At 40.2% G+C, this 14,209-nt stretch overlaps 1 protein-coding gene across 1 annotated transcript; it reads left to right on the top strand.

The window, feature by feature from the left end:
• The first annotated feature begins 1,124 nt into the window (after nt 1-1,124).
• Nucleotides 1,125-3,782, top strand: gdf3 (growth differentiation factor 3). Its single transcript, XM_015001043.2, has 2 exons — nt 1,125-1,514; nt 2,691-3,782. Exons 1-2 carry the CDS (start codon nt 1,163-1,165, stop codon nt 3,545-3,547), a joined length of 1,209 nt encoding a protein of 402 aa, XP_014856529.2. The 5' UTR covers nt 1,125-1,162; the 3' UTR covers nt 3,548-3,782.
• Nucleotides 3,783-14,209: the final 10,427 nt, after the last annotated feature.

Raw genomic sequence — 14,209 nt, 5'->3', positions numbered from 1 at the left:
TAATCCTTTTGCTTTCAATAAAATTTTTAAACATTTGAGAGCACAAATCCTGTGGCTTCAGGGGTCAACTGATCCCGTTTAGCTGGGTTAGGGTTATTTATAGCAAATTTAGACAAAATAGCTTGAAAAATGGAACATTCGGCTGGAAAAAAACTGAAGTGCTGATGCATCAGTGTTGCTTTGGGGAAAGTTTCAAAGACACGAAACCGCAATCAGTGATTCTGGAAAAAGGAAAGAAGAAATGTTAAATTTTTTCTGCATTGAATGATTTCAATAATAATCAATAATCCATAATTAATAATCCAGTTTCGAACATAGCGTCTGTTTCAAAAAGAGAACACAAAATGAGCACGATGAATATCCATTAAACAAAGCAAACAATTCCTACAAGGACTGGGAACATTTTTTGGATTAAACATGTAAGCAAAAAAAAAAAAAACCTACAAATTTTGCACTGCTGCTAACTAAAGTAGCACATGTCAATAATATAAACTGTCAGAAAATAAAAAAAAAACATTTTATTTATTTTCTTTGGGGATGTTTAGTGTAGTACCTCCACTGCCCACCAGGTGGTGCAATAAACTCACCACGGGAGCAGAATGAAGTTTGGTGTCAGGCCGGTCCAAAGTCTGAGCAAAACTTCTTGCTGGTCCCATTTATGTCTACATCCAACCCAAACAGGCCAGCTGAAGGTAGAAGGAGTCCTAAACCAGGATTTCATTTTGAGGCCAACTACAGCCTGGAACTTCACAGTAACCTGGAGAGTCTTATGCTAACTGATGTCCAGCTTATCTGCTGAATATGCTTTAAGTGTTTATTTTTAACACACAGTGCATAAAAACAAAGTTTTGATTAGCTCATGGGAGAAAAAGACGGGATCAAATTAAATTTAATCAAATGGAAGAAAACCAGAATTTAATCTGAATCAGTGCTGTCTTTCATTATAAAAGAAAAACCTAGCTGTTTTTATTTTTGACATATTTTACTTATTGCATTTAATTCTTTCCTGTTGTGTAAATAAACGTGGAATACTTTCTGAATAAATAGCTTCTGAAAGGAATTTTGCAGACAGTACTAGAACCTTCATGTTATTTCTGGGGGCCTCAGCTCAGTCCACCCCCCACCTTATCTGTGGCCCTTCCGCCCGCTCCTCATTAACATAATGACCCAGCTGCACAGCGGGAGGCTCCCAGCGCTACAGGTGAAGAACCACAGAGCTCCACTTCAGTCCCCTGGACCAAACATGGCTGCTCTGCTGGTGTTAGCTGTGTGGCTTCTCGGTCTGCTGGCCTTCTCGGACGCGGAGGACAGAAACACCCGAGAGCGGCTTTTCCTCAGCTCCCTCGGTCTTTCTGAGCGGCCGCAGCCCGCAGGGAGCCACCGCCGCCCCGTCCCCTCCGAGCTGTGGAGGATGTTCCGGAGGTCAGAGAGCATTCAGGCCCGCGATAGCGACCCCTGCACGGTGTCCGAGTACGGAGTCCGCGGCAACATCATCCGCCACGTTCAGGACCAAGGTGAGACTTTGGTGTTATTGAGTTTAAAACTAAATGTTCACCTTGGTTGGCGCGAGACGTGTTTTAAAATAAAGTTAAAAGCTTTATTCAATTTAGTTAGCCTAGCTGTAAGACCCAACGCTTTCACTGTTTAACCATTTTAAAAACATTCATGTATTTCTTTCTTTTTTTTGGTAAAAGATTAACACCAAGTAGTGCTTACTCGTGAAGTGGAAGTGTTAGCCTATTATTCTGCAAAGATTTAACTGGGTTTCATATCGGTCAATATAATTTTTTAGTTTTATTACTTTGTTTTCAATAATTGAAATGCTACCAAACTGGTGACGTGACCTTTCCTGTCCCCCCCCCCCCACCTACTTTCCTCTTGAGCTCATTTTCTCCTTTAACTAATGTGGCAAAACCTGAAACTGCTGCTGCGCACGTCAGTCAGCACATTGCTGCTTTTGATATTTTTCCTTAAAAAATTGTGAAAACATTGAGTAATTCTCCTATCCTTCGCAACAATGTACTGCGACTCATTACATAAAACTTTAATTAATAAATTAAGACTTGAGACTGTAATATAAATAAACCAAAGAGCCCATTTTTAAAATATTTTTGCAAAGGACTTTAAGTGACATTCTTCAGCTTAGCATATAGAAGAAATGTTTTTTTTTTTTTTTTTGTAAATCAAGTTACTGCTTTCTCAACTTTAAAATGTGCTGCTATGCTAAAATGATAGCAAACCCCTTACTTGTCTGGTAAGTTTGGTGCGTCTTTGTTCATAGGAGATCAGCCTCGGAGGGAAGAGTAACGACCAGGATTTGCATACGGACCCCATAAGACTAGATGCAGTGTTATTTATTCATCACAGCGTTGTTCAGCAACGAGGCCGGGTAAACCAAAAACGCATCCGATTAATTTAGGAAGCGGCTCAGGTAAAGGCTTTTCTTCTGGGGTCTGTAAATCACCCTGGGCCGCTGCTTCAGCAAAACCCAGCGATGCTGCTGCTAAAAATCACAGAGTCCAGGCGCTCTGTGTGTTCCACCGAGAAATAAAGGGCTGTGAAATTTCATCTCCACCGTTATTTATGTCGTTGTGCGCTTGGTGTCTTTTCAAGCACCCACACCCCTCCGTCACCCCTCCCCCCCAACAAGACCTTGTTAAAGCACAGCTCTCCCTGCTGGTGTCTTGCAGGCAGGCTGGTGTCGGGTTGGAGCAGCAGCTGTCAGGCCTGTCTGGTGAAGCAGCTTTTCTTCAACGTGTCTGTCCTGCAGCCTGTGGAGCTGCTGTCTCTGGCTCAGCTGGAGATCAGGCTCCACTGGAAGCCTCTGAGGCCCGCCGGGTTCCTGCGGGGTCCCCGAGCCGTCAGCATGTCGCTCTCCAAAGTGATCCGAGCCACGCTGCGGGGAGCCGATCCCCAGGCCAATCGCAGGCTCCTGCTGTCGCAGTCGATTCGGCCGCAGCTGGAGCCCACCGCCATCGCCATGGACCTGACGCCGCTGGCGGACATCTGGCGCAAACCGGGCCACAACTACGGCCTGGTCGTGGAGCTGAGTCCGCCTCTCAGTGTGGATCCGGATGAGCTCACGCCTTTTCTGCCGGGCAACGCCCTCCCATTGGAGGAAGCCTGGACCCTCCCTCTGATTGAGGCCTCTCTGGTGGTCGTGTCCCTGAACCCGCACCAGTGTCACTCCCGGCAAAGGAGGAGCGCCGTTCACCTCCCCGTGACGCCCAGTAACATCTGCAAGGCCCGTCGCCTCTACATCGACTTCAAGGACGTGGGCTGGCAGGACTGGATCATCGCCCCGCCGGGCTACATGGCCAACTACTGCCACGGCGAGTGTCCGTTCCCACTGAGCGAGAGCCTGAACGGCACCAACCACGCCATCCTGCAGACGCTGGTCCACTCCCTGGACCCGCAGGGCACGCCTCAACCCGGCTGCGCCCCCATCCGGCTCTCCCCGATCTCCATGCTCTACTACGACAACAACGATAACGTGGTGCTCCGACACTACCAGGACATGGTGGTGGATGAGTGTGGCTGTCGATGAGACCGGTTACCAATAGCAACCGGTCCGCTTTTAAGTTCTGTTTCTTAGTTTTTTTGTTGTTTTTTTTTTTTGACTAATGAATGAGATTCCCTTATTGTCACCACTGTTAGCTTAGCTGTGAATAGAGCTTTCCAGGGCTTTTGTTTTAGTATAGTAGTTGGCAATTGTAAATAGAGTAATATTTGTATTTGTCCATAAAAATGACATTTTTAATAAAAGCTAATGTTATTACAAATTGGTCAAGTATCTGTTGGGTTTTTTTTTATCTTTGATTTGTAATTAATTAGAACATTAGAATCAATTTTACTAGAACAAATAATAAAAAATAATTATATGTGGTTTGTGACTGAAGATATAAACTGGTAAAATTTTGACCGTCCAGCAAGTGGAACTGATTAAGATGAACACTTATTATTTTTTGTTTGTTTTTTATAAGATCGTAAATTGAAAATGTTTACTGCAACACAGGCTTTTTTTTTTTCCTTTTGTTAGTTTTGTTTTGAATATCATTGAAGTCATGCTCAGGAAACTAAAGACGGCAAGGATTTCAGGAGAAAGTTTTTGGCTTTTGTCGCTGAGATTACACTAAACTACCAAAAAAAAGTAGACAAGATGAGCTTAATGTATGACAATATGACATAAAACCATTTACATCTTCTTTGTAATCTTTTTGGGGAACTTTTCATGTCCCAGCAACTGGGCTTTAATCACATTTTTACATTTATATTTATTGATGTTCTCATGAAACCAACAGTGAAGAAAATAGGAAAAATAACTCTACCACGGCCCAATATTTGGTTTTTTTCAAACATTAAATGGAAATCATCCTTGGCACTATAAATCTAAATTCTTCTAAGACATTTTTCGCGATAGACAGACTGGTACTTTCTACATTAGAGTTCTAGAATAACTCGGAAGATACAGATAAAAAAATACTCTAAAATGCACATCATCAAGCTCTAAGAAAATGTGCAGCTGCATATTTGGAAAAGCCAAATGCTTTCTCGAGAGATTTTAAAAGCATATATAATTATATGTGACAATGATTGAGCTATTTGGCCACAATGACAAAAGACACAAATTGGCTTTTAAATTTAAAACTACAGTACCGACTGTCGGCACGGTGTTGGAAGCATCATGCAGAGGCTCAGCTTTGGTGGTAGTCATACAGCCGCAATGAAGTGGTGAAAATTCAAATTCCCCACTGACAACCCAACTACGGTGAGACTAGGAGCCGATTAGCTCAGGAAGACTAGTTTGAACAGAATACGCTGTAGAAAACTGTCAACATTTTGTTCTAGATCTGAATAAGTTTGATCAATTCTAAAGAAAACAAAACAAAAACAAAAGTGGACACATTTTGAACCCTAATTGCAATCTACTACTTGAAGCTAAAATAAAAAACCCGGCAGAACACCGAGGAACCACAACCAGCAGCTCTTTTCATCTCTTAAACGAAGAGTTAAACTCCCCTTATCTCACCTTCCTACATGATAACACCCCAACCCCCGTCCGTCGCCGAGCAAGACGAACCACTGGGGGTTGCCATGGCGACCGCCAGCCTCTCCAGCAGCCGGGGGGGGAGGCTCGGCGTGTCGTCGCTTCGCAGAGAGAGACTCCGTGGTGTGAAACAGAGTAGGTGAGGAGAGCGAAGCTCCCACAGTGTTGCTGCAAGGCTCGGCTGCAGAAAAAAAGTATTTGCTCCTTTTCTGTCGGAAGGAAATTATTCAGATCGTTCCATAAATTTAAGCTGAGAAAATACTAAAAGTAAATTTCAGATTAAGGTTAAAAAAAAAAAAGCTATCTAATCTGATTTTAAGGGAAATAAGTCATCCTCCAAGACTTCATGTAAGGCAGCAACGACCGCCAGCCATCGATTCAGAAAACTAACAATGAGTTGTTTACATGCCTGTGAGGGAAAGTGGGCCCACTTCTACTCTGCAGACATGTTTTCATTCTGTGAAACTGAAGAGTTTTCACAAGATTTCAATGAGATGTAAGCCAGGTCTTTGACTAGGCCACTCCAAATACCTTCATCAGAGTGTAGGGTTAGTTGGTGAGGTTCAGATTATTGTCTCGCCCCTAGAGGTCTTAATGTCGCAAGATGATGGGGGGACGTTCTCCTTCAGGATTATCTGATAGGACAATTCATGGTTCCATCAGTGACTTTCAATCATCCAGGTCCAGAAGAACCAGAGCATCCCCAGACCATCTCACTGCCTACATCATAGTCTTGTCAGGTCATTAATTAACTTGTCTTAGGGGATAATTAGGATGATTTTTCGGGTGTTGGATTATATAATCCACAAAAGTAAGATGTCTATTTTCGTTTTTTTTTTTTTTTTTTTTTGGATTCTGCACAAATGACTTAATTTACATATTTTTAATCTTAATGTAAATTAAAAGTTGGTTTCATTTACCTATTAGGGCAGAGGTGTCAAACTCATTTTCATTTTGATGCCATATCAAAAATCTGAATGTTCTTAAAGGGCCGGTTGTCCCAGAATGTATTGATAAACCAATTAAACTGCTGAAATATCAATAAATAGTTTTTCCTCCAGGATTTTGTGATTTAGTGGCTTTTTTTTAATCAAAATGACAGATTTTGTGGTGCCAATTTAGAAATATTTGTAAGGAATTTTTGTGATGTCGCCGTATCAATTATGGAATATAACTGGACATTAAGTAAGGCTGAAAAAGGCAGCAGCAACAACAATTAACCTGGTGGAACCGTGAGTTTGCCAAGCTCGTCGCCGGAACTGCTTCTCAGTCCTATAGTGGCTGGAAATGGCATAATGGAGAAACATTACATAATACAGCCTCATAATTTTTATGCGACTGTAAACATCTTGAATATTCTCGTCACTGGGCGTCCTAGAAACATTACGTGTTATGTGTCCAAACTGTAATCCGCCTTTGAACTGAACCTCACTGTTTTCTCATTTCAGAACAGTTGTTCCAACACTCAGACACTCCCTGCAGTTCCAACAGGAAAACAGGATTGTCACCGCTCTACTTCTAGTAAAATGTACACAGATCAACAATGTTTGTAGCTGTCGAGAAGGGATTCAAGATTACGACACTAAATTGCAAACTATTACTAAAAACACTCCAGACTGTTTCCATTGGGAAAGAACAGTTTCCAATTCATAGATTTCAGCTCAGGAAGCATTGTTTTCCCCATCTGTGCTTGTGTGGATGTCTATATCTTGTGTGGTAGAGTGAGAACACAAACACATCTGGTCTTATTTTTAGAACCCGCCAAACAGCCAGGCTCGTGTCAAACCTTCGTCGAAGAGAAGTCATTATGAATGTATTTTATAGCGGTTTCATAAAAAGAATGCAAGTGGAGGTAAGGTCAGGGAGACACTGACATTTAGAGTTATGGGACCTCAGGTAAGTACCCCGTATTGGACTTTTATCGGTGTGATAAAATCGCAGCCCTTTGACATTTACTATTTTAAAGACAGCGGTCATTTGTAGGCTGTTGTGCTATTAATGTGTTTGGACATTTTTATGGAAAAGACCTTACATCTGCTCTTGACGATAAGCTGTTCAGATTCAGAAGGATGGATCAGAGCCAGCGGAAGCCTTCGGATTTGAAATTACAAGATCGTTTTTTTGTTTGTTTTTTCTTTTTCAGCCAACTAGCGTGTAACGTGCTTTTGGCCGAATATGAAAACTTGCATGTTGAGTTATATTAATATCTCAGTTCTGCAGACACAAATTGACTCTTTCGGAGTCAGAATTTGGGACTTTGTGATCGTTACAAACCGTTTTACACGTGTTCAAATGCAGCGCGGTGAAGGAAAATGCGGTGCAGTCTGACTGGTGACGAGATAAATTTGACCGTAAATAAAGAAAAAGAGGCTTGAGACTGAGTTTATGGTCTCTGCATTTTATTACTGTGTGTTTTTAAACTACCAGAAACCCAAAACGAAAAATAAAAGTGACACTTTTATGTATTTTAACTCTGAACAGCCAGTTTGTTAAGCGGTGCCACAAAATGCATTTGTGGGTTTTGTGGTAGGATTGAGTACGACGTGGCACAGTCGTTAAATTTGTAGCCGATGCCACGGCAGCACGACTGATTCATGGGATTGACAGACCAATGTGCAGGGAGTTCATCGAAATGTTTGAAAAAACAGCCATTTTGGTGCTTTGGGCTGTCAAGAAGAGAAAATGGATCGCGTTAAATTCGTCTTGGAGTCTAGATCTCTGATTGGCTCACCTGGCTGAAGAAGTCCAGCAGAGGCAGAGTGCTTCCCTGAGAAATCCTGCCGAGGACAGTGAGGGGAGCTGAGAAGGTTATATAGACGGAAACACCGTCTCGCTTTATTCATTTTATTAGATGCAACAAGGAACCGATTCTAGTGACTCTCTGAATTACACAGAAGCTTTCAGCAGGACGGAAATGAGCAACAATCATGTCCTCGACGACTCAACTTTCTTTTTTTTCTCTTCTAGTCTAGATTTTCAAATTGAATTTTAATTGTTCTGTATTTAATCTGACAAAGTCATTTGCTTTCAATCATGCCGTAGCAATATTATACCGCAGATTAACTTTGCCGAACAGACACAGAAGATGGATGAACGCGAGCAGAGGAGTGTGTGTGTGTGTGTGTGTGTGTGTGTGTGTGTGTGTGGAGGGAGTGGGTGTGGGTTCAGGAAAAAGGAAGGAGCCTCAAGCACTTCGACAGCTCTTTCTCTGTCAAAGACAAAGTCATTTCCACTTCGCCCTCTGGGAGCAGCACTACACACTCTATCTCTAATAGTCAGACTCACAGCAGTGTTTTGCTTCCCGTCTCCAAAAGTGAAGCTCTGCCTCTTTCCCCCTCGCTCCCAAACGAAGCCTCGGTAGGTGATGGATGAGCAACAGAACTAATTCATCTCTGTTTTGTTTTTACATCGCTGGCTTTCTCGCAGAGCCATAAAAGCAGAGCAGTGGAAGTTTAGCAGAACTTTAAACAGCTAAATAGCCATTAAATAGATTTGTATTAAACGCCCCCTTTGAGCCTTAAAATATGGATGAGGTGATACTGGCGTTCTGAATAAATGGTATAAACAGCTTGGTTGCACTCAGTCAAACTTCAGCTTGTCTTGAAACGAGCTAAAACGGGCATGTTTCATAGTAAATAAGCTCATATTGTTGTCATTGAAATTCAATGCATAGCCATGCTACTTATTAGAAATACCTGTAGCATGTTCTAATGAGATGAATATATAAGATGAAATAATCTTTTTTTTATGGTAAAATACCACAGATTAAACACTATTAATTACATTAGTATGTTTTGTAATTACAGGAAGCTGTAGATCATTCCCATGATTGATCCACACTGTAAACCTTTATTATTCTATCTCCATCTTTAAATGTATTCATACAGATTATGAATAACTGAAGATTTTGTTTTGATTTTTTTAAAATTTTGTTTACCTTCTATCCTACTGGTCTAGTTAAGCCCTACAAAAATATGTGCATAAAATCATTAGTCCACTGGCCGAACATTTCTTGTGCCACACCCACTTCACACGCACTTGCCAACTCGGATCTGTGACTGAACCTTCTTGGCTGCAGCCATTTTTTGCAATGCGCAGTCAACATAGCCAACGATTAATTTTGTTGTTTGTATTTAGAGGAAATGTACTCACTAAACTGAACACTCTTCAAAATAATACAAATGTGAAGGTGAAATTATTTGTCGTTGCTTCAATTTAGACAACTGATAAAGATTTTTGTTAAAGGTCCTGTGAGGATCGCATGCTAAAACCCTAACAACTTTTAAGTGACAAGAAGTTGATAAAATGCTGGTTTAAAAGAACTTTTTGACATGGCTGATGTTTTTTCAGCAAGGAAAGTTTGCTGCTGAGTATTGTGTACCAGTGATGCTTCTAATTTATGTTGGCACATATTAACACACTACATTAAAGGCAACATTAAAATAATTGCTAAATGTTAAGGCTCAGTAATGGTTTCTCAAACCTTTTATCACAAGCAGCACTTTGAACGTTATGAGTTTTTCCACGTTACCATTTTGTGTTGCCAAAAGCTCTTGCTACTTACCTGCTACCTTAGAACGAGCTAAAGCAGTAGCACACCAGGGCCTGGAAAAAAAAAATTAAGACTTTTATTCATGGGCGCTAGATGAGTTGCTAAAAACCTTGGTGTTCCATTTTTACTTCAAAGTTGATTTTTCCAGATGTCCAGTTGAAAATAAATTGCACAACAGCCAGTCTAAGAACTGATTCTTTCTGAGCCCCACAAAGAACATGAAGGAAAAAAATGGATCCTGACTTTAGTGAGATTTAAAAAAAAGTTTGATGTGCAACTATGGGTCAGTCCTGAGACACAGCAATGGTGAGTACACATACCTATGGGGGTATTTTACAGATTTTTACTTCTAGCATACGCAGACACTTTCACTAATCCTACTGACCTGCCAGTTTTGGTTGAATTCATCAACAACCAACTGCAGATCTCCGGACAGCTTAACAGGTGTTATGTCAGTCTGCATTTGCGATGCGTTTCTCCCCCTACAGCTCGTTTTCATCTCGTAACCGACACGTTCAGTGGGGAACACGTTCGGTGGAGAAACGCAGACCGAGGCGACACTGGCGTGGCGAATCACAGAAACGGCCATATTTCAAACATTTTGCAGTAACTCTGGATCCATTTACTGTTTATTTTCTCCACGTCCCTCTTAGTATTCAGTAAATTCCAGGTAGACGAGCCGGAGATTTCAAACTGAACCCCGTCACCCCCTCTCCGCCTTAAATCCAATATGGCTGCTTTGCGTATAAAACGTTTTGACAGTAAAAACTGCTTATCTGCACTTCTAATAGTCTCTCATTTGCATTTACGTCCCAGAATCTGTCAGCATTTCTTTTAGAAGCTAAAGTACTTGCGCCACAGTTTGGGAGCAATGGTGTTACAGTTTTTCAGCTAATTTGCAGCTTGTTTGCATGTTTTGGTGATAAAGTTAACAAAATTAAAAATCTAACTCAGTTTGTAAGCTTAATCACAAACATCTCTGAAAGTAATTTTGACGCCAAATTATATTTCTCATTTCCTGAAATGCCTGGAACTATCCAGTTTTGCTCAACAAAATTACAACCAAGTACTAAACAACCAAAAAAAAAAATGCTGGTGCTCTAGAGCTTGGCTTTTATTTATTTATTTTTCCCCTAGTCATCCTGCAGTTTGATTCTCCCACATGATCACAGTCAACGAGAAATGAATAATCAATTCCAGTGAAGATGAAGCCTGTGAAGCCAGTATTACTCAGCCACACTCACAGCATGTTGCCACTTCCTGTGTGCGTTTCTGTCTCCAGACACTTTATCAGTTTGACGCTGCGGGATCCAGCCGGGGTGACCGACTGCATGACGGCAACAAGAAAACTTCAACAAAAAGTAGCTTCGAAGTTAGATAAACGGTGCAAAAAATTGCACAAAATGGGCCCAAGTTTATATGAACTCAACGAGAAATTAACTAAACCAAACAGAATGTGTGAATCTACTTAACTTTGAATTACCTTGTATATATTCCCATAACTAAAGTAACAAATGTTTTTAAAAATTACATGAAACACAACAACAAAAACAATACAGATTTAGTTTAAGTGGATAGAAGAAACCCCATTCAATTTTATTTTAGTCAAAAATCTGTTGTGTTGTTTATGTGTGTGTTTTTATAATATATAAAACTTCTGAGAAACAGAAATTGGGGCTCATGTCAATCCAGCAACAGGAATCCACTGTTCAAAAATGGTATTCAGTTTATTTTTTTTCTCACATGCAAGAAATACTTGTGTATCTTCAGGAAACAGCGCTAACCCTTATCTGAACCTTTCTAACACTTAAGGAGGTATTTTAGTGTCGGCCAGCAGGGGGCGCTGTGGTTCCAGATGAAAGTGTTCACACGCAGTGTCTGTGCTAGTGTGTGTGAATTCTCACAGCGTGGGGTAGCTGGTTAGTGGTTAGGTGCTGAGCAGACCACTGCAGAGCCCACGAGCCATGAATCTCAGAGAGAAGTGGATGTGGGAGTTTCTGTGGGTTGGCTTATTAACATTTCATTTCTTTATTTCCCTCTAATTTTACCAGAAAAAACAACAACAACAATACAACTTTCAAATCACCATTAAACATCAATTCGTCATTTTCACCAGGTTTGGGCTCTTAGAATAATTCCAGTCCATATGATGTCATAACAGATAAAGGATTAATACATTTTAAAAGTAATGTCTGCCTGTTTGTGTGTCGTATTTCTTCACGGAATCACAGTGCTGGGAAAAACAAAAAAAAACAAAAAACGATTGAACTGAGGTCTTCAGATTGTTGATTATCTGTAGAAGGGTTTTTAAACACAAGGGGCGGAATGGCTCTCTAATGGAAAACGAGACAAAACCAGTTCAGGAAACGCATTGAGACGATCACACAGAGAGAGAGAGAGAGGGAGAGAGAGAGAGAGAGAGAGAGAGGAATGACATAAAGACAGGAGATAAGTACCAGCAGAGTCAATGTGTTACTGCAAAAAGAGCTTAATACTTACAGCCCATTAAATATGCAGCAGGAGAGTCTTACAGGAAGACATGTTATTGATGTATGATTGCTTCTTAAATAGACTGCGCAGGGCACACGTGAAATTAAAATAGATGCAGGATAAATTAAGTGTCTTGTTTTTTTCCCCCCCTACAAGATAAAAAACAAAACAAAACAATGTAATAGAAAACGTGCAAGATTGTTTTTATATTTATTTTAGAAACCATGTTTAGTGTCCATACACTGGCCCCTCCACAGTCCGTTTCCTGCCCTTATTTAGCCTGTAATGACATGTTGAGCTCTCATAAAAGGTTTTTGTTGTTTTAATGTATTTTCTTTGATTTCCTGTGACATGCCTTTTATATGAATAATGTGGTACAAATCAACTTGTCTTGCCTTGCAATGCAGCAACTCTGGAAAGCCATTATCAGCTGGACTGGCTTTCCTGCCAAATGGTCATCCATCTTCTGACCACACCGTGTTGTAGCTTTGTAGATGCCTTTAGGAGGTCTAATCTTTGCTGTTTGTTTGGTTTGACTTCCCCATATCAAAGCAGATATTCTTCCTTCACAGCTTACGTCAGTTAGTTTTCGCTAATGTTTTCTCCGATGTTTCAGGTTTAGTCCCCACTGCTGGGAATGGAACTTAAAAATACATCTTCAAGTTGTCACAACAGCACTTTTAGTTTTATTTTATCAATATTAAATATTTTATTTTAAATAAGCAGCTGTTAAACTCTACCTGATGTGCATTATTGCGTTTTTCTATTGCCTTTCTAGAAGGCTCTATGACACAAACTACAATATTGGATGGCATCTCTGCAGCTGGCTGTTTGGTCTGACATACTGTGCATCCATACATTTGGGCTTTGTCAGAAATAAAGTTTTGGAGAAGTTTAAAACAGGATTATTGGATGACTTAACAATATTCCAAACAATATTCCAAAGAGACATCTTGAAATTTGATGCATATGACAAAAATCATATATCAAGTGTAGAGATATGAAAACAAGTTAGAAGTAAATGAAAACACTAAGTATACAAATATTTTCTTCTTCTGTTCTTAATTTCTCGTTGTAATGAGAGCTTTAGTGTTATTTCAGTTATTCGGTGCGACTCCACATTCAACCGCTAGGGGGCGTCTGTCGCACTGGCGGCATAGAGAAGGTTTAGCACACAGACGAAGAAGAAACCTTCCTATTAGGATGCTGATGGAAGCGCAGCGTGTGTCTCATCTTTTCTGTATCACAGGTCAGTAAAATGCATTTTGATTCATATATATTGTTTACCTTCTAGAGTTGAAGAGGTTATTGAATCGAGAGTCACATTATATAGTTTCTGATTAGTATTGTGTGGAAGACGGGACTTATTTCAGGAGACTAATTAATGCTAATGCTAGCGGACTTTGTACGTGTTTTGAGCTGAATTCACTTTGAATTTAATGTATTTTACACATTTCTAAACAATTCTCACACAAAGGACATTGTTTTTGGTCTCTTTATTTGTAAAATAGACATTTCTATATGGGTTATTTAAAAATAAACCCCAGAGAATCCATATTGTTATGACATTTGAGCAATTAATGGCTGTTTATGTGTGAAGCTTAGTAAAGATGCACAGCATTAAAGGAGCATAACACCTTTTTTCAGTTTTGTAGTGAGTTTTTTGTATATTGTTGCTCTGCTAAAAGCAATTAAAAGCTAAAATGTTTAAGTACATGTTATTTGTGCAGAATTAAAATGTTTTAATTAACATTTTTTTAAAAGAATTTTCTTGTACCATCACCAAAATACTAATTAGCATTTACAGTACAGTAATGTAGAAATGGTGAAGTTTACAAAAAAAGCTTGTTTTGTGTGCTTTTTCTTTAGCTTTTCAGGATCAAACCAGTTAAAGTTTTATTGATGGCAAAGATGACAGTGAGATCACTTTTTCACTCTAACTTGCAGTCGTTGACCTCCGTGATTACTTCAGTCTGACACCAACAGCTGACTGGCTAACGTCTGGGGGGTCACATGCAATCGCTTTTCTTGGCTCTGATATTTCTAATCCTTTTACTGAGTGTGTGTGTGTGTGTGTGTGTGTGTGTGTCACACTGACACACATTAAGCCCACGCACTCC

The sequence above is a fragment of the Poecilia mexicana genome, unplaced genomic scaffold, assembly GCF_051168715.1.
Source record: "Poecilia mexicana isolate PSO_F unplaced genomic scaffold, ASM5116871v1 scaffold_2, whole genome shotgun sequence".
In the NCBI taxonomy this organism is placed as follows: Eukaryota; Metazoa; Chordata; class Actinopteri; order Cyprinodontiformes; family Poeciliidae; genus Poecilia; species Poecilia mexicana.
The sequence above is the reverse complement of the archived record's forward strand: the minus strand, read 5'-3'. Positions and strand labels throughout refer to the sequence as shown.

Excerpts from the sequence above, each read along its gene's own strand:
- gdf3 (XM_015001043.2), top strand. The coding sequence starts at position 1,163 with ATGACCCAGCTGCACAGCGGGAGGCTCCCAGCGCTACAGGTGAAGAAC. Across the intron at positions 1,515-2,690 it reads CCGCCACGTTCAGGACCAAG|GCAGGCTGGTGTCGGGTTGG; the intron begins GTGAGACTTTGG and ends GGTGTCTTGCAG.